Source organism: Thalassophryne amazonica, chromosome 13, assembly GCF_902500255.1.
Source record: "Thalassophryne amazonica chromosome 13, fThaAma1.1, whole genome shotgun sequence".
NCBI classification, from domain to species: domain Eukaryota; kingdom Metazoa; phylum Chordata; class Actinopteri; order Batrachoidiformes; family Batrachoididae; genus Thalassophryne; species Thalassophryne amazonica.
Genome location: NC_047115.1, coordinates 74,089,580 through 74,112,931, shown reverse-complemented (window position 1 = coordinate 74,112,931; position 23,352 = coordinate 74,089,580). Strand labels below are relative to the sequence as shown.

At 41.5% G+C, this 23,352-nt stretch overlaps 1 protein-coding gene and 1 long non-coding RNA gene across 2 annotated transcripts; both read left to right on the top strand.

Moving 5' to 3' along the window:
• Positions 1–747: 747 nt before the first annotated feature.
• Positions 748–15,952, top strand: fignl1 (fidgetin-like 1). Its single transcript, XM_034185523.1, has 2 exons — positions 748–851; positions 13,951–15,952. The coding sequence occupies exon 2, from the start codon at positions 13,968–13,970 to the stop codon at positions 15,885–15,887; it is 1,920 nt and encodes a 639-aa protein (XP_034041414.1). The 5' UTR covers positions 748–851; positions 13,951–13,967; the 3' UTR covers positions 15,888–15,952.
• On the top strand, positions 6,398–17,907 carry LOC117523902. The gene is made up of 5 exons (XR_004564639.1): positions 6,398–6,408; positions 7,727–7,733; positions 10,828–10,834; positions 15,961–16,280; positions 16,877–17,907. It is a non-coding gene; the product is annotated as an uncharacterized LOC117523902 (long non-coding RNA).
• Positions 17,908–23,352: the final 5,445 nt, after the last annotated feature.

The following is a 23,352-nucleotide window of genomic DNA, read 5'->3' as shown; positions in this document are numbered from 1 at the left end:
TCTACTGAATTGTGGTTAGTGTAGTTTTAAGACATACCGATGTTTCAACTTGTACACATTTAACTGTTTTTATGTTTAATATATTTTAGTTATAACGACTTTAGATATAATTTTGAGGAAAAACAATGCATCCTTTTAAAATAACATTACGCCTGAATTCGGTGACTAAATGAATTTGACTAACGTTGGTACTACATATCCCAGAAAGAACAGCGACATTTATTTTATAGACATTAACGCGATGCGACCACAAGATGGCGTGGTAGGCCTTATAATAGCTGAGCTCGTTTGCCATTATAGTATTTTAAAAGACATTTCGCATACGTTGAAAAGAGCGACTCCACTCTGCATAACGGGCTTTCCTTTTTGGCAACATTGTGCTATTTACAAATAATTATTATTAAATCAGTAATGCGACGTCAAAGTTAATAAAACAGCATTTGTTGTAGTTGTCTCCGCCTTCTGCGCGAACCCGGACTACAAATGAAGCGCACCCGCAGTATGGCACGCCTATAAGCGCGTTCCAATATCAGATATGAGGTTACTTTCTTTTGGCAAATGTCTTTATCGGATTTATCACGCGTTTATTTGCCATATTATCAGTTGAGTACATGTAGCTTTCTCTGACAAGTTGTGCTGATGAGTAAATATTTATTATTACTGTAATATACTTCATGGAAGGATGGAGACTGAAAAGACTGACGTGGGCTGCAAATGAAATGGAACGAAACCTTGAAAAGCAGTGCAGGCAAGAAAAAGATGGCGGGAACGTCTTAAGCAAAAGTTATCGTAAAATTGTAGTTTGTACTTTTGCGCTTCTTCTGTTTACCGCACATACGGAGGATTTTATAGTAAGTGTGAAAATACTGATCTTAAGCTGTTTTAGGTTATAACTGACTTAATTGACGTGTATAAAATTGTCAATGGAATTGAGTCCATTTGAACTCAGTTTGTTTTTCACTGGTGTCAGAGAGGACAGATTATGCATTGTGTGCGCTATTGTACACATTTTTATCACATGAATAATTTAATTATGAATTTGACAGGTTTAGGTTCAGGATGTAGGCCAGGCTCCTTGCCACCAGCTGACCTTGTGCACACCTTTCAATTTTACACAGTGAAGTATGGGGTACCTCAAAGTACCGTCTCTGTCCACTGTTGTTTGTCTTTGTCACTTAACGTAACATTTTATTGTGTGATTAAAAAAAAAATTGTACAAGTAGTACATAAACCATATCCAAGGTTAAAATAATGTAAGTGGCTATTCGCACGGCCGCCGTGTCCATAACTCTCATTTGGCTATTCGCACGGCAAGACTGGTGACTACTTGTATAAACAAACATACTGCATTAAATGAGAGTTATGGACACGGCCACCGTTCGAATAGGGTCAGCCTTTTGCCACCAGAGTCTTGCCGTGCGAATACTGAAATAAGAGTTATGGACACGGGCGAATAAAAAAAAAAAAAATCAAAAAATATTAAAGGAGTTATATCTTGAATGCAGTATGTTTGTTTATACAAGTAAGTAGTTCCAAGTTTTGCCACCAGAGTCTTGCCATGCGAATCGTGAAGTGAGAGTTATGGACACAGCCGAATAAAAAAAAAAAATCATCAAAATCGAAAAATATTAAAGGAGTTATGACATCTTGAATGCAGTATGTTTGTTTATACAAGTAGTTCAAAGTTTTGCCACCAGAGTCTTGCCGTGCGAATAGCCAAATGAGTTATGGACATGGCCGCCGTGCGAATAGTCACGGCCTAAAATAATAGTTAAAAAAAACAAAATGCAATTGATATAAAAGCACACCACCTCAGATAAAACCATAACAATACCTAAAAACCAGCTCTTGGTCAGATTACAGCTATCCCTGGGGTTGACTTTCACTATGAGGCTCATGACCTACCGTTGTGCATAAGCCTGTCACTATAATTACCTATCGGCTACTTCAAACAATATATAGATATGGTCTTGATAATTTTTCTGACCTCGATATTGCCTGTTGTATATACATTTATGTTTGTTTACATATCAGGGTTCTTGCCAGCGCATTTGAGCATAGGGGGCCCCTATGCTGTGGTTTGGATCCCCTATGCTGTGATTTAACCAGCATGGGGGGGGCTTTTCTGTTTTTTTTATTTTGTTTGTTTGTTTTGTTTTTAAGGACAAGTTGCACATTATTTGACATCCCACTTAACACAAAGTGGCCCTTAAAATACATGAAATAGTGTTTCAAAGGGTTATGGATTTCAACATTTTCTCTGGGGGGATGCCCTCGGACCCTCCTACAATAGTCGCACCTGCAATGTTCTTCGTGAAGCTACACCCCACTAAGTTCCCCCCCTATGCTGTGGAAAAAAAATCCTGGTGAGAACCCTGCACATGAATGTTAACATGATGCCAGAATAAGCACTGATTTTACCACCATAGTGCCCCACCTGAGCAGTAGAGTTGAGGGAGTCCTGATTCACTCAGACCCCATCATTAACCCAGAAATAACAAGTCTGTGGTCTCTGTTAAACAGGATGTTTTTTGACATATACAAATTAAAATGATAATGTTGATCTCACCACTCTCCTTATAACCTGTAAAATGCCCCGACCTATCTGAGTGGACTGGGTGCACTTCCTCCACCGTGATAATCATACCGGACTCAGATGTACGCATACACATCGCTCCTTGTCCAGACTCGAGGTTCATGTGTCTCACTGAACGATTTGATTTAGATGAAACATGGAGCAACACAGATTCATTCGCCAGTCTTGGGTGGGTATTAGGTTTGCATGGTGAACAAATTAAACTGTAGATGTGAACATTTCATCTAGTCAAGTGAAGAGATACTGCAATGTACCGACCACAATCAGCAATTAGGACACACTTGATGACACAACACGCCCCCGATGTGTTTTGTCTTCTGGACACACCATGAAATGCCCCTTGTGGGATTGTTTCATCATGGTTGTGTCCAGACTTTGCTGACATATTTTTGCCAGTTAAAAAAAAAAAAAAAATTACGACAGACACACGTGTCCTTTGGACCCAGATCGTGTGGAGGACACCTAGTTTCAATGTGGTCAAAGACACAGTCACACATGCATGGACCTATTTCAGCATTGTGATCATAGTGGAACAAGGTCATTTTGCTGTTTTGGACTTGTGGACATTTTGTTCATGTTGATTGTGAGGCGCAGGATGGGAAAAGAGACAGGCAGCTCTGGTGTAATTTCTATGGATTGCTTTACAGAGTGTAAAATGCACAACTGCATGGATATACGCTGTCCCTATGGTGCATTCAGATGCCACAAAATATTGAGGATTTCACCCAACTCCCCATGTATGCCTATCCCACCTGAATAAATTATGTAGTAGGGGATTTATCAATCAATCAAACTGCACGCATGAAAGGACCACCCGTCATATATACAAAAAAACAAACAAACAAATGTTTGGATTTTTTTTAATCTGTTTATTGAGCCATTGAATATACAAATGCTTGTTTTCTTATGAGGTTAATCGAATCCAAAGGAATCTCTTTGGATCATTTTACATAAAGTAAAAGACACAGACTGCATGGATGTGTGTAATCCATGTGCCACATTCTGATGCAGCAAAATACTGAGGATTTCTGATAATAATTACTTCACCCCACTTCCCCATATAAAGCCTGTCCCACCTGAATTAATTATGCAGTGATCAAATAGACTGCACGCCTGATAAGATTTTCATAGAGGCAGAAGAGGAAATATTTTGCAACCTTGCTCGATGACAACAGTTCACGTTAATTGACACTTTGAGAGACCAGACCCAATTCCTAAGTGTAGACAGTGTTATCCATGAAGTACTAATAACAATAAAGTGTCACTGACGGTTGGTCAATGCTCCCATTTACACTACGTGGGGCAGCGGCAGAGTCGGCTCTGCACCAAAGAAAACTCCTTTGAGAAATCTGTCAATTAGGAAGCTTAATATAAAACATCCTTTTACTCAGCAGCAAGTGAACACAAAAAAAGTCCACAGAAAACTGGGCTCATCAGTATGTTATGTTTTCCATGTTTGGCCCCAGTAGTGTTCATTTCATCAGATGAGATGAAATAAATTCATCAACGACCATTTTTTCAAGACGAAGGCGAGGCGAGGACGATACTACGTCAGTGTTCTAAAACATTAATTAAGACGAAATAAACTTGCATTATTGTTGACGAAAAAAGACGAGACTAAAATGTTTTGTGTGAAATAAACCCGAAAATCTCTCTCCATTTTTGTCCACAAGCTCTTATGCTTTGAAAATGTTTCCAAAATGTGTCACATTCAGTAAAGGTCATATAGTTCTTTTTAATCTACCATCCCTGGTTCTCAAGACCAGGCACCTAAGTGGCTCTACTCTACTCTTCTATTCTACTTTTTTTTTTTTTTTTTAGATATTTAGATATACCTTAGTATACACTTGTAGAGTTCTACCTTAGAATTGGAATGTACGAGGTCTGTTACAAAAGTAGCCAACCTTTTTATTTTTTGCAATAACCTTATGGATTTGAATCACGTGTGATTGCATCAGCCAAGCTTGAACCTTCGTGCGCATGCATGAGTTTTTTCACGCCTGTCGGTTGCGTCTTTCGCCTGTGACCACGCTTTGAGTGAGCACTGGTCCTCCCCCCTCATCGGATTTTCATTGTGAGGAAAATGTCTGAACGGCTGGAGCAGCGCTGCATCAAATTATTCCAGAAACTGTGAGAGACAGCCAGGTGGACACCATTCAGAAAATTCAGATGGCTTTCAGGGACGATTTTATGGGCATCACACAGATTAAGGAGTGGTACAGCCGGTTTAAAGATGGCGCACAATGGCGGAGGGAGCGCCGCGCTCTGAGCGGCGATCGACAGGCTGAAACGACGAGATCATTTCCAAACTGAATGCTGTGTTGATCCGGGACGTCGTCTGACTACCAGAGAAATGGCAGAAAATTGCACTTTCCTGGCACATTCCACTATTAAAGGAGATTTTGTCATGAAAACAGGAGCGGAGGAATTCGCCACGTAGCCGCTAATGGCGTGGAACGAAAGCACCTCCGTGTTGGTCTCACAGGACATGTTGTGACATGCTCAGCTCTTCGACAATTTCTCGGATGCTCACTTGACTGAAAAGCCACCCAAAGCCGTCTGAATCTTCCGAATGGTGGAAGAGCTGGGCATGTCCCGTGAGACTTCCAACACGGAGGTGCTTTTTGTTCTGCGCCATTAGCGGCTCCGTCCTGATGCGCGAATTCCGTCACACGTCTTTCATTACAAAATCTCCTGTAACAGTGTAATGTGTCGAAAAAGTGCTATGTCCACCTCTCTTGCCATTTCTCTGGTAGTCAGACGACGTCCCGGATCAACACAGCCTTCACTTTGGAAATGATCTGGTCGTTTCACACTGTCGATGGCCGCTCGAAGTGCGGCGCGCCCTCAGCCGCTGTGGGCCATCTTTAATCCTGTTGTAATGCTCCTTAATCTGTGTGATGCCCATAGGATCTTCACCGAAAGCCATCTGAAGTTTCCAAATGGTTTCCACCTGGCTGTCTCTCACAGGTTGTGAAAAAATTTTGATGCAGCAAAGCGGTAGTCGCTCGGCCATTTTCCTGACAATGAAAATCCACCGAGGGGGCTGCACCACTCCTCCTTCAAAGCGTGCTCACAGGTGAATGACGCAACCGACAGGCGTGAAAAAACTCACACATGTGCACGAAGGTTCAAGTTTGGCTGATGCAATCACACGTGATTCAAATCCATATAGTTTTTGAAAAAAATAAAAGGTCAGATAGTTTTCTAACAGACCTTGTATTATAGAAGACATACCTAACTGAATTTTCATGCATTAGATAGAAGAATTAGAAGCTTATTATTTTTGAAAGTGTGTTGTTGCATTATCAGATGGATAAAATGGAGATAGTATCGTTCAGCAACATTATTGAATTAAATGGTTATCATGACAGGTCCAGAACAACATGTCTGTTTTGGTAATGTGTCTCATACTGCAAAACTAGAGGTGTGTGACTGCTGGGAAAGATGGATGCTTTCTAATTTTCTACTTTTGAATTCAGAGAAGACAGGTGACTGTTGTTGGTCCTGCTACACAGTGACGGCTTCATGATTAATAAATGCTGTCACTGGGTGAGTGTGCGATTCATCATAGTGAAAGAGTTCAAATCTGTCCTGTCTGTGTGAGGTTCTGAAGTACTGATTCATGCTTTTGTGCCTGTGGAATCCATGGCTGTGATGTTTGATGTTCTGTTTTTCACAAAAGAGTACAAGATGAGCAGCATGGTGACTTAGTGGTTAGCAGTACTGCCTCACAGCTAGAATGTCCCAGGTTTGATTCTGGCCAGGGGCCTCCTGTAAAGACTTGTGTGGCTTTAATTCTGAAACATGGTGTATGCCAAAACTCAAACTGGCAGAAGCACAAAAATATTCAGATGTATCAAAGTGTGCGTACACATGGATCCAAGCAAGTTCTGTTTGTACATCCTACTAAACCTGGAATTGAGCGCACATGCAGATGCACCAAACTCCATCCCAGCCACGCTCCTATATAAATATGCAGTTCCATGTAAATAGTACCTTTGAGCAGGGATTCCCCACATCGTCACATCAGACAACATGAACAGAGAAGAGAAATTATACTGAATGTGAGCTACAATTGACTGGAAATGATGTGGAGACATGCAGGGATAGCTTATTTGGTACCCTGTTAAACAGAATAATCATGAAACTTTATAAATGTTAGTGGGAGCGTGTGCGTAAGGTCGAAACGCTGTGAGCTCAGTGCAGCGTACACACACTGAAGTTAAAAACATGAGGTGCTCTGTGGCTGACAGTGTGACATTCACAACATCACTCTCACGTTTATTAATAAATACTGAACACAGGGAGATAATTTGGGGTTTGGTAAGAATCTGCAGCTGTAGTGTAATCATCAATAAAAAGAAAACACATAAATAATAAGAAAAAAAAAACATATTGGAATGTCCACATGCCCAAATTTCCCTGTGCTGGTTTTCCTTTGGAACGGTTACACAAATAAACTATTTACACAACAAGCAGCCACCAATCGCACACCGTGCCAGCTTCTGTTCTCAACCCAACCAAATGCATTTGCACATCACATATGACTTGAACATTGATAGAATGAAATTATTTCCTTTTAACAAAAACAAATTCATGATGTGATGGTAACTTTATAGCAGTATGTGTGTAGTCAATAGCTCTGATTACATTGGGGAACCCGACTCTCGCTGCAAATTGTGCTTTTATGTTGGAATGTGATGTACCTGGATGACATTCAGATGATTGCGTTCCACACAGTTGGTATGGCTTGGCTTAAGGTTGACAAGCACACTCCTGGCCAATTGCTCCCACTGGAATGCCCCTGTTGCCAGGGAGCCCAGCGTGGTCTATGCATTTACACATTTTACAGCCTTTGTAAACATTTTAAACGTGTTTTTAAAGTTCTTTCTGTTCTTCTATTTTTATCTTTTGTCATATTTTAAACATAATTTTTTCATTCAAACATCTCTGTTTTTAAACGTCTTTGGCATAACTAACACATTTTAAGATAAATAATGGGTATTGATAAGATTTTATCTATCGATGCCATTATTGATTCGATTCCCTTATCAATACCTCCTGTGAATTTTCTGTGTACTAAAAGTAGGCTTTACAGGTTTTCTATGTTAATAACATTTTATTGAGTCTTAAAGTAAATAAATATGAAATCGGTCACTGGATCCTTGATCTCTGGACATAGATAAAAATAAGTAAAATCTGTAGTTTTTGTCAAAACCATTTCAGACATTAATGGCACAAATCTAACTCCATACCTCTGAGCTGAGCTCTTACAGCCGGCTGTGCTGCAGGTCAACATCAATGTAATTCCTAAAGAACGCAGGGCGTCTCATTTTGGGAGGAAAAAAAAAGTTTTACTCTGTTGTCTGTGTTACAACTTTTGGAAAGAGGTGTCATTTGATGGTGATTCGCTTTGAAGTTATTAATTCCAACCAGATTCTAACTTGACTCGGCAGAGAGCGGCGCAGCGTTTTGTAAATGGAACGGAGGGCGATCCTTGTTTCTTGTCTGCACCAAGACGAGTCTCAATTAGTGACTTTTATCCGCACAAAAGTGACTCACGATTGACATTTTTAAATGGCTTTGAGAGGGGTTAAGAAGCGGACTGGTCGCTTCTGAAATCAGCGAAGCAATGAACGAACGAAGCAGCGGATCAGAGCACTGCTTTGTTGTTTCAAGCTTCAAAGCGGTGCTATTACAGAAGCGGTTGATTACAGACCCGCTGCAGGGTCTGCAATCAACATAGAAAAATGATCATTTTCCTGATAAAACACTCTCAAAAACAATGGCTGTTCTGAAGGTCCGATAAGGGAATCGTTAAGCAAAAAGGCTATTGATGTCGGTGGATCAAATAATTTCTTTACGATTTTCGAAAAGAACAAGTTCATGATACCCATCCCTTGCAGCCCCCTGAAGAACTTTGTCACCCCCCGGGAGTGGGGGAGCTCACAGTTTGAAAATCACTGGTCTAGTGATTAAGCGTTGGGCTTGAGACCAGAGGATCCTCGGTTCAAACCCCAGCCTGACAGAAAAATCACTAAGGGCTCTTGGGCAAGGTCCTTAATTCCCTAGTTGCTCCCGGTGTGTAGTGAACGCCTTGCATGGCAGCACCCTGGCATCAGTGTGTGAGTGTGTTTGTGTGAATGGGTGAATGTGAGGCATAATTATAAAGCGCTTTGAGCGTCTGATGCAGATGGAAAAGTGCTATATAAATGTAGTCCATTTACCCCTGCTCTAAATTGACTGTAGGTATGAATAGGAGTGTGACTGAATTTGTTCCTCTCCGTGTGTTGGCCATACTACTGGCAGCCTGTCCAGGGTGTAGCCCACCTCTTGACCACTGACAGCTGGGATAGGCTTCAGCCTCCGCTGTGACCCTTAAATGGAATAACTAGGTTTAGAAAATGGATGGAGTACATGATGTCTGCACATGATTCAGAATACAGGTGCTAGAGTTTTGGGTAGAATTGAAGGTTTGATCACATTGCACGTGTTCTGGCTTCCTTTCTCTGGCTTCCTGTCAGTGTGAGAGCAGATTTTAAGGTTTTGTTGTTGACTTATAAAATTGTGAATGCTGTGTTTTGTCTTATCTGATGGAGCTTATCAAACCTTATACACAATCCCGTGCAGAGGTGTCAGGATGCAGGCTTACTCTGTGTTCCTGAGGTTAAAGCTCACATATTGTACTCCTTTTCAACAAGTTTCCATACATCTCAGAGGTCCCCAAATCATATCTTTTGAAGTTTCTTGCTAAAAATCTACTCTGATCCTGGATTGTAGCATGTCTATGAAGCCCTCTGCTTCCGCCCTGCTCAGAACAAGCTGTTTCTGTGTCTGCAGGTTCAATTGTATGTGTGGGTATATACATTTGTGCTGAAAAGTTTACATACCCTGGGAGAATTTTTGCTTTTTTTTTTTTTTTGCCCATTCTTCAGAGAATGTGAATGATAACTCAAAAACTTATATTTCACTTATGGTTAGTGGTTTTGTGAAGCCATTTTTTGTCAAACAACTGTGTTTACTCTTTCTAAATCATAATGACAACAGAAACTAACCAAATGACCCTGATCAAAATTTTACATACCCTGGTTATTTTGGCCTGATAACAAACAGGAAAGGGATATAAAAAGATATCCAAGGGACTGAGAATGCCAATCAGCATGTTCAGACTATAATTAAGAAGTGGAAAATGAGGGATTCCATTGGAACAAACCACACTCAGGTAGACCAACAAAAATTTCAGGCACAAGTGCCAGGGAAATTGTTCGGGATGCAAAGAAAAACCCACAAATAAGTTCAGTTGAAATACAGGACTCTGGGGGGAAAAAGTGGTGTGGCTTTTTCAAGATACACAATAAGGAGGCACTTGTTGAAGAAAAATGGGCTGCATGGTTGTCACCAGAAGAAAGCCATTACTATGCAATTGTCACAAAGTATCCCGTTTACAATACGCCAAACACCACAGAGAACAAAGTAATTTGGAGTGATGAGACTAAAATTTTACTTTCTGGCCACTACTATAAACGTTACATTCGGAGAGGAGTCAACAAGACCTATGATGAATGTTACACCGTTCCTACTGTGAGGCATGGAGGTGTATCGCTGATGTTTTGGGGATGTGTGAGATACAACAGCACAGGAAACCTGGTCAAAATTTATAGAAGGATGAATGCTTCATGTTATCAGAAAATACTGGAGGAATATTTGTACTCATCAGCCCAGAAGCTGTGCATGGGATGAACTTGGATGTTACAACGATCCAAAACACAAGGTCAAGTCAACCTGTCACTGGTTACAGCATAATAAAGGTGACAGTCTCCTGACCTCAATGTCATTGAGCCACTCTGGGGAGATCTCAAATGTGCAGTTCATGCAAGACAGCCCAGGAATTTTCATGAACTGGAGGCTGTTTGCCAAGAAGAATGGGCAGCTGTCCATTAGAATAAATAAAGAGCCTCGTCCACAACTACCACAGAAGACTCCAAGCTGTCATTGATGTTACAGGGGGCAATACACGGTATTAAGAACTGGGGTATGTAAAGTTTTGATCAGTGTCATTTGGGTAGGTCTGATTATTACGATTTAAAAACCGTAAACAGCTGTTTGACAATAAACGGCTTCACACAACCACTAACCATGAGTGGGGAAAAAAGTTTTTGTATCATTCATGTTCTCTGAAAAATAGACAAAAAAATCTAAAATTCTGCCAGGGTATGTAAACGTTTGAGCACAACTGTATGACGCACTTTAACAGCACCATTCGAGGAAAGTGCATGCCATATTTGTGGTGTGTTTCAAGTTTGAAGTTGGGTCACAAACACTCTTTACAGATCCGTGCTTTATCTACAGAATTGTAGCAAGTCTGATATTGTACTGGCCCTTGTTGAGAAAACAATTTGAAAGGAAATTTTAAGCACTCACACTTTAGGAGTTATTGTGGGTGCATTTCCATCAAAAATAAATTAATTTACTTGGTCTTCATATCCTCAGACATAGGGGTAAAAATGTCTTTTGTGTTCCTGTGTGTAGCCAATAACCGAGCAACTGGCATACTTTGTTCGTACTGTCGACATGTTTGCTTTACCAGAGCCAGAGTTTGTTGGTCAGACTCAGTGGGTGGATAAACACCTAAAGTTGTGTTGTTTGATTTCCGAGATGAGTTTCCTCCGTAGGGTGGCTGGGCGCTCCCTTAGAGATAGGGTGAGGAGCTCGGTCACTCGGGAGGAGCTCGGAGTCGAGCCGCTGCTCCTCCACGTCGAAAGGAGTCAGTTGAGGTGGCTCGGGCACGTCCCACTGGGAGGAGGCCCCGGGGAAGACCCAGCTGGCTTGGGAAAGCCTTGGGGTTCCCCCGGAGGAGCTGGGGGAGGTGTGTGTGGATCGGGAGGTCTGGGCGGCTTTGCCTGAGCTGCTGCCCCCGCGACCCGACTCCGGATAAAGCGGAAGAAAATGGATGGATGGATGGACGGGGGGGTTCAGCTTTGTAAAACTTTGCAAGTCCTCCTACACTGTTTTCAATGAAACTACTTAAATAGTGTCACTCCATATGAAGATGTGCATGAAGGAAAATAACTCCACTCTGACATCTGCTTGGGGAGATAAGTGGACTTTTCTTGCTTTTAAAGTAGACCTGCATTGAAATAAATGCAGTCAGATCTTTGGACCAAAAAATGACTTATATTTACAAATAAGATCCTTCTGAATGTAGTAAAGTAAATCTGCAAGCCCAGATCTGTCATTCAATGGAGAAATCTTCATTTAAAAATGACAAATTTACAGCTAAAATTTAGCCCTCCGCAAAACTGTCATCACATCCGGGACACTGCAGAGACGTCAGGGAAAAGACCCTCTCCCAGCATGCATTGCGCGCGCCAACTGTAATTTGTGGATTTACGTCAGTTTGCATCTGCACCTTTTTCTTGTCTTATACGGAAGGATCTACTTTTTTTTAAACTTCATATTGTCTTGTGGCACTTTTGGTGAGTACACATTTCTTTTATTTGTGCTTGAAAATTATTTTGGGGGGATTTTTTCATACATCCGTTTGACTGAGTGGTGTTGCATTGAAAATCTACTGTCTTTCGTCTCCGGTGTTACCGTCGCAGGGTACGGAGGCGGGACCCGCAAAGAATCCAAGTCATTAAAAAGATATAAACCTCTCTCAGCGGCCACGGAGCTCTGCGGCTACGATTACCGAGACGTGCGGCACTGCGGAAAGTCTGTCCTTGCAGCAACAGGTGTCACCGGCCGCTCCACATCAAAACAGCGAGCGTAGTCTCTGGACTTTTGCCAAGTTGGCTGCACCTCCATTCAGTAGACAGGGACGTGGTGCCGGCTGCACAGCAGACACGGGGGCAAAGTGAGTGGCCCGCTTTGGCGTTTACCGAGCACGCAGACTCAGTAAGCGCAGCGGAGGCAGAGAGCGAGGCGTCGGGGAAGAACGTCGCCCGCTGTCGATGTCGCCGCTGATCTGAGCATGCAGAGCTGTATCTCACATTCATTGCAGCTTACTTTTGGATGCTGAAACCAGGACGTGTATAACAGTAACATTACTAACAGATAAAATCAATTTTAATGCGGGATCGGACTGAAGGCGGGAGCGCTCTGTCTTCTGCCGGACGTCACTGCAATGACCCGGATGTACAAACAGTTTTCGCAGAGGGCCAAATTTTAGCTGCAAATTTGTCATTTTTAAATGAAGATTTCTCCGCTGAATTACAAATTTGGGCTTGCAGATTTACTTTACTGCATTCATAAGGGTCTTATACTGTAAATACATATCAGCTATTTCTTTCTAAGATCTGACCACATTTAATTCAATGCAGGTCTACTTTAAATATACCATAATTGTCTATTACATGTACAGAGGTGGGCAGCACGGTGAATTAGTGGTTAGCACATTTGCCTCACAGCAAGAAGATTGTGGGATCCCTTCCCATTTCGTCCTTTCTGTGTGGAGTTTGAATGTTCTCCACGTATTTGTGTGCTTCGGCTTCCTCCCACTTCCTAAGACATGCAGGTTTGGTGGATTAGTGACTCTAAATTGACTGCAGGTATGAGTGAGAATTTGGATGTGTTTGTCTACATGTCACTGCGATGGACTGGCGTCCAGGGTGTACCCCACCTCATGTCCTATGACTGCTGGGAAAGGCTTCAGAACTTCCCCTGACCTTTGGTTGGAGTACGCAGGTATAGAAAATAAATTAATATACAAATTTGTTTGTATATTCATTCGTTTATGATGAAATACCTGTTTGTTAATTCAGGTATTTCATCACAAACAATTTGCTACCACTGATCGATCGATCTCTCTCTCTCTCTCTCTCTCTCTCTCTCTCTCTTATTTTTATATATATATATATATATATATATATATATATATATATATATATATATATATATATATATATAATTTGTGAACTTGCTCAGAAATCTCTCCATTTGTGTTTATTTGTTTTAAATTAGATTTGATGCAATTGAAAATGTGTATTAAGAAGCAATTCTTAGGTGAATGATGGTGTGGCTGCTGTTTGAACAGTCAGTTAATTTGCAGATTATTGCAAACATAAATAAGAATTTTTCCAGAGGTGTTTTAAAAATAAAATAATTTGGAAGGGGGAAAAGAATCTGAAGAATTGCAATTCAACCAGTTATGTGCCTGCAGCATTTAGTTGGAGTGAAAGTGTAAATCTGGAAGCCACAACAGTAGATGAATAGGAATTTCCTCCTGGATAATTAAATGGTCAGTAAAATAGGTAGTTAATGTAAATACGTGTTTTTGCACTGTGTGTGTGCGCCTGCTGTTACTGAGATCATGTATTTTTGATAACTCTTGTTTACCTCTTCTTCATCAGGTTGGAACAGGGCAGGCATGAGTGGCGCACACCTGAGCGAATGGCAGAGGAGGTCCTTTGATATTTCATCTGGCAACTGTACACCAGAACAGACGGCAGATGCCTACCGAGCCCACATCCTCTCCATTCAGTATGCATGGGCAAGCTCCGAACTCTCTCAGGCCGGCATGGCCAGCCTGTTCAGGACCTACTCAGAGCGCTATGCCTCAGTGCTGGACTCAGATGACCCTCGCACAGGGCTAAACAACTATGCAGAGAGTGCGCTACATCTGGCCCGTAGTCAGAGGAACTGCAGCGACAAATGGGAGTCGTGCCTGACCATGGAGAGCATGCTGGAGTTGCCCTCTGTGCAGAAGATGATTCGGACTGGGACAGAGGAAGGAGGCTCCCTGGTGGCACCAGCAGATGTTGACATATGTGTTGGACAAGATAGCAGGTGCACATCCCTGTTTGTTCCCTCTACAGAAGTCAGGGCAGAGGCTCCGTTTATCAGCTCTGTAGGAAACCCACATCTTAAAATAGACAGTAACGGAAGAAATATTGCTGTCAGTACTACTGCAGAGATGGCAAGATGTTCTGATGGGATCCTGGGTAATCCCAGTTCATCGTCCAAACCTCCAGTTCGAGCACAGTCTGAGTTTGTTCACACTTCTTTAATGCCACCACAGACAAACTGTGCCCCTGTTGGTGGCTCACTAAACCGATCATCCTCTTTTGCTTCCACAAATCCATCAAAGCGGAAGAATTTCTACAACCAAGATGGAGAGGATTGTGGCAAAGTGCCATATGGGGGTCAGTCAGCTATTGGAAGTAACTTCAAAACTGCTCGTGAGCAGTTCATTGTGGATCAACAGAGAAAACACCAGTTGCAAAGAGGTCAGAGCCCTGGTGTGGCAGCAGCTATGAAGAAATCACTGGGTGCCAACAGACCTCGGGGGGCATTTTCAAAATTTGTTTCCCCTATACCACGACAGGGGGTAGAAGAAGAAAGGGTGTCCCGCAATACCAGTCAGAAGCCTCAGGTCCTGGATGAGCGTCTGAAAATGTTTGAGCCAAAGATTGTTGAACTGATCTTGAGTGAGATCATGGATCACGGGCCCCCTGTGGCCTGGGATGACATAGCAGGCCTGGAGTTTGCCAAAACAACCATAAAGGAGATTGTAGTTTGGCCTATGCTGAGGCCTGACATCTTCACAGGTCTCCGTGGTCCACCCAAAGGGATTCTTCTGTTTGGACCCCCAGGGACTGGCAAAACTCTGATAGGAAAATGCATAGCTTGTCAGTCAGGTGCCACTTTCTTTAGCATCAGTGCTTCATCACTCACATCCAAATGGGTAGGTGAGGGAGAAAAAATGGTTCGCGCCTTGTTTGCCATCTCTCGCTGCCACCAGCCAGCCGTCATTTTCATTGACGAGATTGATTCACTATTGTCTCAGCGCACAGACGGAGAGCATGACTCATCGCGGAGGATAAAGACAGAGTTCTTAGTCCAGCTCGATGGTGCCACTACCGCAGCCGAGGACCGCATCCTAGTGGTGGGTGCAACCAATCGTCCTCAGGAGATTGACGAAGCTGCCCGCCGACGCCTGGCAAAGAGATTATACATTCCACTGCCTGGAGCAGCCGCCCGTCAGCAGATAGTTTGTAACCTCATGACTCAAGAGAAAAACAAGCTGAGACAGGAGGAGCTGGAGAGTGTGGTAACAGCAACCGAGGGATTTTCGGGAGCTGATATGACTCAGCTGTGTCGAGAGGCAGCGTTGGGGCCCATCCGCAGCATCCACCTCAGTGATATTACCACCATCACTGCTGAGCAGGTGCGCCCAATCCTCTACAGTGACTTCCAGGATGCCTTGAAGACTGTACGTCCAAGTGTCTCATCTAAAGACTTGGAGCTCTATGAAGAGTGGAATAAGACTTTTGGATGCGGGCGCTGATTTGGCTTCTGGATCTTGTAGTGTAACTCCTTTATTGAACGGAATTTTCTTTGATGCATCAGAAGTATGGAAGGTAATTTTATGCTTACGGAATCACAATCAGAGCAAATTCTTTATGGTAAGGTAAAATATGGCCAGATTTTGCTGTCATTGTAATTCCATTACTGGGGAATTTGCGTGGAGTAAATAACGGAGGTTACAGTATAATTTGCAATTTTGAAACTATGAACCAGTTTCTAAACATTTAAAATGGCCATTGAAACAAAAAAAAAAACTGTAAAACTGCCATCTTGATGTTATTGCACAACCTACTGTCAAAACAGTGCACTGCAGCTATAAAAAATTGGTTGAAATATGAAGGTCATTTTTCACAGTCGCAGTTGCTGCACAAGTGTTATGAGCACCTTGAGACTTGCAAGAATTTGATCAGCACGCTGGCACACAATCTTGCATGCCAATGCATAAACTGTTAAACTGAGTGCGGCTGCGTGCCAGTGCACAAAGAAAATTTAGAAATGTTCAAAACTTATGGCACGCATTCATTTCGTGCCTCTTGCATGAATTAACCATGAACATTGTGCAACCTATTCGAAAACACTGCGTGTCACTGCACACATGGCATCTGAACGAGATGTTAAATCTGTAATAAACATAACATTACAGATACATTATCTAACTCATTAGAAGAAAATGCAGCTGTTTCACCAATCCATTACAATATCTGTATATTATAAATAATTACTTTGAAGACAAGATTCCAAGTGCGTTGTCCACCGCATGATGCGTACAAGGCAACCTGAAGCTGTAGATCATTTGTCTGTGATTCTGGGCGCGATGAGAGAATGGTTTCATCAGCCAAGTTCTGAGAGAAAATACGTAATCAGCTATAAAATGATTATTTTATATGGAGCGTGGCGTCAAGGGGGTCAAAACGGACGCATTGGCACGACGATTTGCACTGCGGGGATCAAATTTGTGTAAGTGTCAAGGTGCCTTTACTTTTGGCCAAGACAAAAAATAACTTTTTTGACAGAATGATGAGCAGCCCTAACATCTCAAAACGTGCTGTCAGTGATGTACAGAGAAAGAAGCTGATTGGTTGAATTTAGAGTTGCAGTCAGTGGCGGGATGAACAGTGACAAAATAACAGACAATAGAGATGCTTAATGTTTTCACAAAATATCAACAAAAGCAGGTGAATATCAGCACAGAGGAAACCCAGGCGAGTGTGTGCGTACACGCAGATGAGACATTAATCTGTGCTAAATGGCTACTTTCTGGGCTTTTTCCAAACTGTCCGGTATGCAGTGTTGCCCCCTAGTGGTGATGTAAAACTATAGAGGTGTGCAGACACACGTCTGTGCATGCCAGTTAAGATGGCACCAACAAACATTGCTGTTCTGAAAAAAGGCTTTAAGTCAATGACACGGCTGATGCGTTGTGATTGAGCGCTAAGGTATCTGCTGCTCTCTGACGGTTTGCGTCTGTTTGGAACTGATGAAAGTTGGCTGTTGAAAGTGTCACCTCTGAGGACACAAACCACCTTACACTATCACTTAATGTAACACCACAACCTGCAGCCACAGAAATGACCACACAGCTGCTGGATTAACACTTCCGTGCAAGTTTAAAAACAAACACATCTTGTAAAGCTAGTGTTATGCGTTTCCTCACCACCTCTATTATTGCATAAAATTATCACTGTTTTGTTGAGCTGTTTTGATTGATCAGTTTCATTTGTGTCTTTATAATAAGTTATTGATTGTTACACCTGGCAGGTTGTTCTGCCTGGAGTTGAAGAAATACAAACACAGAGTGTTAGATATTTTGGGAGGATATTTAGGGGGGAAAAACAAATGGAATGTATGTGTTTTCCATTTGTCCTTCTGTGCTCTGATATTTGTGCTTAGAGAAGAACGTTGTCTGTGTTTGGGAACACTGGACATATTGTTCTGTAATGTAACGTATTGACTTGATTTTCATGTTTATTTCCCGAACTGTTTTCTGAGGAAATGATTATACTGTTACAGTACTGCAGTGACATTGATTTGTTGATACTTAAATTGTTCGGGGTTTTTAAAACCTCTGCTAAGGAGGGTGTGTTCACTGAAGTATGTCTGTGCCTGTGATTATTCAAAACTGTAAAACACAGTGGCGGGCAGGTGCTTATTGAAGAAATAACCCTTTACGTTTTGGTGTCTCTCTGGATCCAGGACCCCCCCCCCCCCCCCCCACACACACACACACACACACACACACACATATATACATATGCCTACACTCTGTGGCCAGTATTGTGTGAAAGGCTGTGCATATTTATAGATTTTGGAGATAAACATACAGGCCTCTAAAAGGAATCACACCTATATACGAGGTCTGTCCATAAAGTATAGGTCCTTTTTATTTTTTCAAAAACTATATGGATTTCATTCATATGTTTTTACGTCAGACATGCTTGAACCCTCGTGCGCATGCGTGAGTTTTTCCACGCCTGTCGGTGACGTCATTCGCCTGTGAGCACTCCTTGTGGGAGGAGTCGTCCAGCCCCTCGTCGGAATTCCTTTGTCTGAGAAGTTGCTGAGAGACTGGCGCTTTGTTTGATCAAACTTTTTTCTAAACCTGTGAGACACATTGAAGTGGACATGGTTCGAAAAATTAAGCTGGTTTTCAGTGAAAATTTTAACGGCTGATGAGAGATTTTGAGGTGACACTGTCGCTTTAAGGACTTCCCACAGTGCGAGACGTCGCACAGCGCTCTCAGGCGGCGTCATCAGCCTGTTTCAAGCTGAAAACCTTCACATTTCAGGCTCTTGATCCAGGACGTCGTGAGAGAACAGAGAAGTTTCAGAAGAAGTCGGTTTCAGCATTTTATCCGGATATTCCACTGTTTTAATGAAAGACGTGCGGAACAATTTCTCATATACTCACGCCACTGAAAGCCATCAAAAGCCGCCTGGATTTTACAAATGGTTATCAACACAGAGGTGTTTTTCCTGTGCCGCCGCACCGCGTCGGCTGCGTCCCAACGCGCGGACCCGTCCGCACGTCTTTCATTAAAAAAATCTCCTTTAACAGTGGAATATCCGGACAAAATGCTGAAACCGACTTCTTCTGAAACTTCTCTGTTCTCTCACGACGTCCTGGATCAATAGAGCCTGAAATGTGGAGGTTTTAAGCTTGAAACAGGCTGATGACGCCGCCTGAGAGCGCAGCGCGACGTCTCGCACCGTGGGAAGTCCTTAAAGCGACAGAATCACCTCAAAATCTCTCATCAGCTGTTAAAATTTTCACTGAAAACCAGCTTAATTTTTCGAACCATGTCCACTTCGATGTGTCTCACAGGTTTAGAAAAAATTTTGATCAAACAAAGCGCCAGTCTCTCAGCAACTTCTCAGACAAAGGAATTCCGACGAGGGGCTGGACGACTCCTCCCACAAGGAGTGCTCACAGGCGAATGACGTCACCGACAGGCGTGGAAAAACTCACGCATGCGCACGAGGGTTCATGCATGTCTGACGTAAAAACATATGAATGAAATCCATATAGTTTTTGAAAAAAATAAAAAGGACCTATACTTTATGGACAGCCCTCGTATAGTGTGTTTCTTCTAGTTTTGTTGGACCAGTAAGCTATAATTAAAAACCATCCCGTCCACTCTTGTTTTTCATTCCTAAGATTCTGTTTTATTCATGCAAAACTTTAGCTTTTCTTTACTTGTTTCTGTTGATTGTGTATGAAATAGGTTTTTTCCTGAATAAAATAACATTTTTTGAATCACCTTATTTATCCTTTTCTTTAGGGTTTTGTTTGTTTTGTTTTTGTTTTTTGTTTTTTTGCAGAGGCTGTAGTGTGTTTTTTTGTTTGTTTGTTTGTTTTTTGTCAAGTTGGTGGTCCCTGTAACCCCCAGAGGGCAGTGTGATCACTCTGTGAGCTACCAACTTTTTCAGTTGACTGCTCTTTGTCCTGGAATGTTCCAAAAGCTGGATCTGCTAATCTTGACCACAGAAGTTGGGCAACATTGGTGTGTCCTGGGTCCCATGATTAAAAAAAAAAAGTACTTTTGCTCAACTGCCCTTCCTGTTGTTGATTAAGACAGCAGGAAAATCTGCTACCTCAGTATATCCTTAAACTACAAGTATAAACTCCACAAAGTGGCACATTTCAAACTCTCTTGACCTAATTTATTTTAAATCGGTATTATTAATCCACACCCAATAAGATATTTGGTAGTATGTTTTTTAATTATTATTTTTTTCTTTAATATTATTTTCTATTTGAATACCTTTATATAGCGTGGTAGTGTAGGAGACTGTTATAGATTGTGCACACTTGAAGAGCCATGTAATTTTAATGAAATGATCTGTGAAAATCTGGAAGACCATGAAATAAGACTTTCATTTATTTTTCATCTTTTTGTCCAGTCTCTGATAAATATTTCAGCGCTGTGTGGTTGGCCACTGTGTTGAAACTTTGTTGAATTAGCCAGCAGTGAAAGTAGTCGCACAACCCCAAGGGCGTCTCAGAATCCGGGGACTCCTCACAGCTGGACCGGGACAGATGCACAGAATTCCTCTGGTGCTGTCGGGATCAATATGGTCCACCGAGTTTTGACTGAAGGTTGGAACATATGGTGAATACGGTTGTAGTGGTCATGTGTTCTAATCACAAACATGTAGTCAAAATTGTACTTTCCTTAAAAATATAGAAAGGAAAGCCTCATTACTATTATTAGGTATTATACATCAGTGACGTCTCTGGCACATAAAGCCTGGTGGGGTCTAGTGAAGTGAAGTCTGTATATATGGGCAGCACCTCATCAATGGCATGGAAAATGTAAATATTAACATCGCAGTGAAGCAACTATCAATTTCAATTTTTCATTTATATAGCGCCAAATCACAACAAAGCTGCCTCAAGATGCTTCACACAAGTAAGGTCTAACCATACCATCCCATAGAGCAAGCACACAGGTGACAGTGGTAAGGGAAAAACTCCCTCTGATGGTGCTGAGGAAGAAACCTCAAGCAGACCAGACTCAGAGGGGTGACCCACTGCTTAGGCCGTTCTTACAGTTACAAGCAGCATGTTGTGGTCTGGAGTTGTGATAACACATCCGAAGCAACATTTAAATGCAGGGAATCCTGTTTCTGGCCATCAACCTACACCTAAAGTAATGCATAGTTGTATAATCAATGATTATATAATCATCTTTCTTTCTTTTCTGGTCTTTTAGCTGCACCTAATTACCAGGGGTTGTCACAGCAGACCTTTTCCCACATTGAAGATTTTACATGATTAAGCAGCTGTCCCTGTGTGATGACCAATTTTTTTTTTTTTTAGCAGTGCCACATTTTTCTCGAGCCACAGTAACTTGAAGTAGCAGTTTTTGCCCTTTTCAAACTGATTGATGATGAAATCCGCTGGCTCATTTCATCTCAAGTTTTTGCTCTGATGGCAAACATTTATTGTCAGCTTGGTTAATTTTATTGCCTCGCTATTGGCAGTAGCTATGATAACTCTTGTGCATATTTTAAGGGAAGAAGAGTGAAATATGTATTTTAAACTGTCAAGGTGGCAGCACTGGAGCATTATTTGTTACCACTCCGTTTATGAAACAAAGCAACACATGCACATTGTTAATCTGTGTGAATAAAATAGGTTAGTTGTTAGTTGGGGTGCTTTTAAAATGTGCTTATCAAAGTGAAACAGCAGCCAGGACTCTGTTCATTCATTGGCACCGTGTTTATAAAGACAGAGCATACACCTTGGTGACTTTGGTTTAATTGTGTTTAATTTCTGCAATATTGATCAATCAAAAATGCCCTGATCGGGTCGATTTTGATAGGATTCAAACAGATTAAGGCATCCCTTATGGAAAGCTTGAGCATTAATGAAACATAGTGCAGAAACGTAGTCCTGCAGGTGCTGCTTGTGACGTGCAGGTCTGGTATCACTCTGCTGTGCAAAAGTGCAACAGGACAGAGTCATAGATAAGGTGATGTGACGATCCACTTTTTCAAAAATATGCCACCCTGTGCTCCAGCCAGTGTCCTTCTGTCATCAAGCACATGCTCAATACAACTGAGGTCAACAGGGCTGGATCCAGAGTGAAAATCTGACCAATGCATTTTTGCCCAATGATAAAATAAAAATCGTATGCATCTTGTTATTCAATAATCTTCATTCTTTTATTCGTGTGCAACATACACTGTCACACTTCTTTTAATATATTTATTATACTTCATGGATCATAGTGAACACTTATTTGTATAAATATGATGTCCTAAAAAAACACTATAACAAAAATTGACTGTAAACAGGATCAAATTTATTGCCAAAATCTTTCAATTATACCTGAATCTATGATTTTTTTTTCAGTTGATAAAATCAATAAAAATATGACTGCATATATTCTTAATAATATTGAGATACAGACAGTTCACAGAAGACATTTTCCATTGATACCAATCAAAATTAGAAACAGTCCAGCAGGTAACAATATTCATCATGTCCATGACTATTGTACACATATCACAACTTTGATATGTGTACAATTGTGATGTATTTGTTTTAGTATATTTAGATTTTGTTGTGATTTGGCACTTTATAAGTTGATTAAATTGAATTGAAACTGAACATTTTATTGAGTCTTAAAGTAAATAAATATGAAATTGGTCATTGGATCCTTAAACTTTGGACATAATAAACTCTACATGGTGGATCCTTGATCTCTGGACATAAATAGGAATAAAAATCTAGTTTTTTTTTCAAAAGCATTTCCTTTCAGACATTATTGGCATGAATGTCATTCCATATATCTGAGCTGAGCTCTTGTAGCTGCTGTGCTTCACTTCAGGATGTAATTTGTAAAGAAATAGCATGTTTCATTTTGGGAAGAAAAAAACGTTTTAGTCGATTGTAGTTTCTTGTCTGCATTACAACGTTTGTAAGAGGTGTCATTTTATTTAAAGCGGCAATTCGTTTTGAAGTTATTAATTCCAACTGGACACTGTCTCGGCCGCGCAGTGTTTCGAGCTGTGTGAACGGAATGGAGGACGATTCTCGTTTCTTGACTGCAACAAGACAAAAGTCCCAGTTAGTGACTTTAATCCACACAAAAGTGCCTCACGGTATTTTAATAGCTTTGAGAGGAGTTAAGAAGCGGACTTACCACTTCTGAAGAGCAGCGAATCAAAGAGCCACGAGCCATTGAATCGAAGCATTGCTTCAATGGTTCACGGCTTCAAAGTGGAGTCGCGCCGCAGAAACAGTTGATTACAGAGCCGCTATCCGTATGACTCTGAAACTCGGAAAAATCTGTATAATTTACGGACTATAGGTTGACATGAAAACCAAAGCTGTGTTCAGCGCGGGGACACGTTTGGCACTATTCTGAATTATTCAAGATTTTTTTTTTTTTTTTTTTTTTTTACCGATGACGAACGATACGTAAAAAAATTTGACT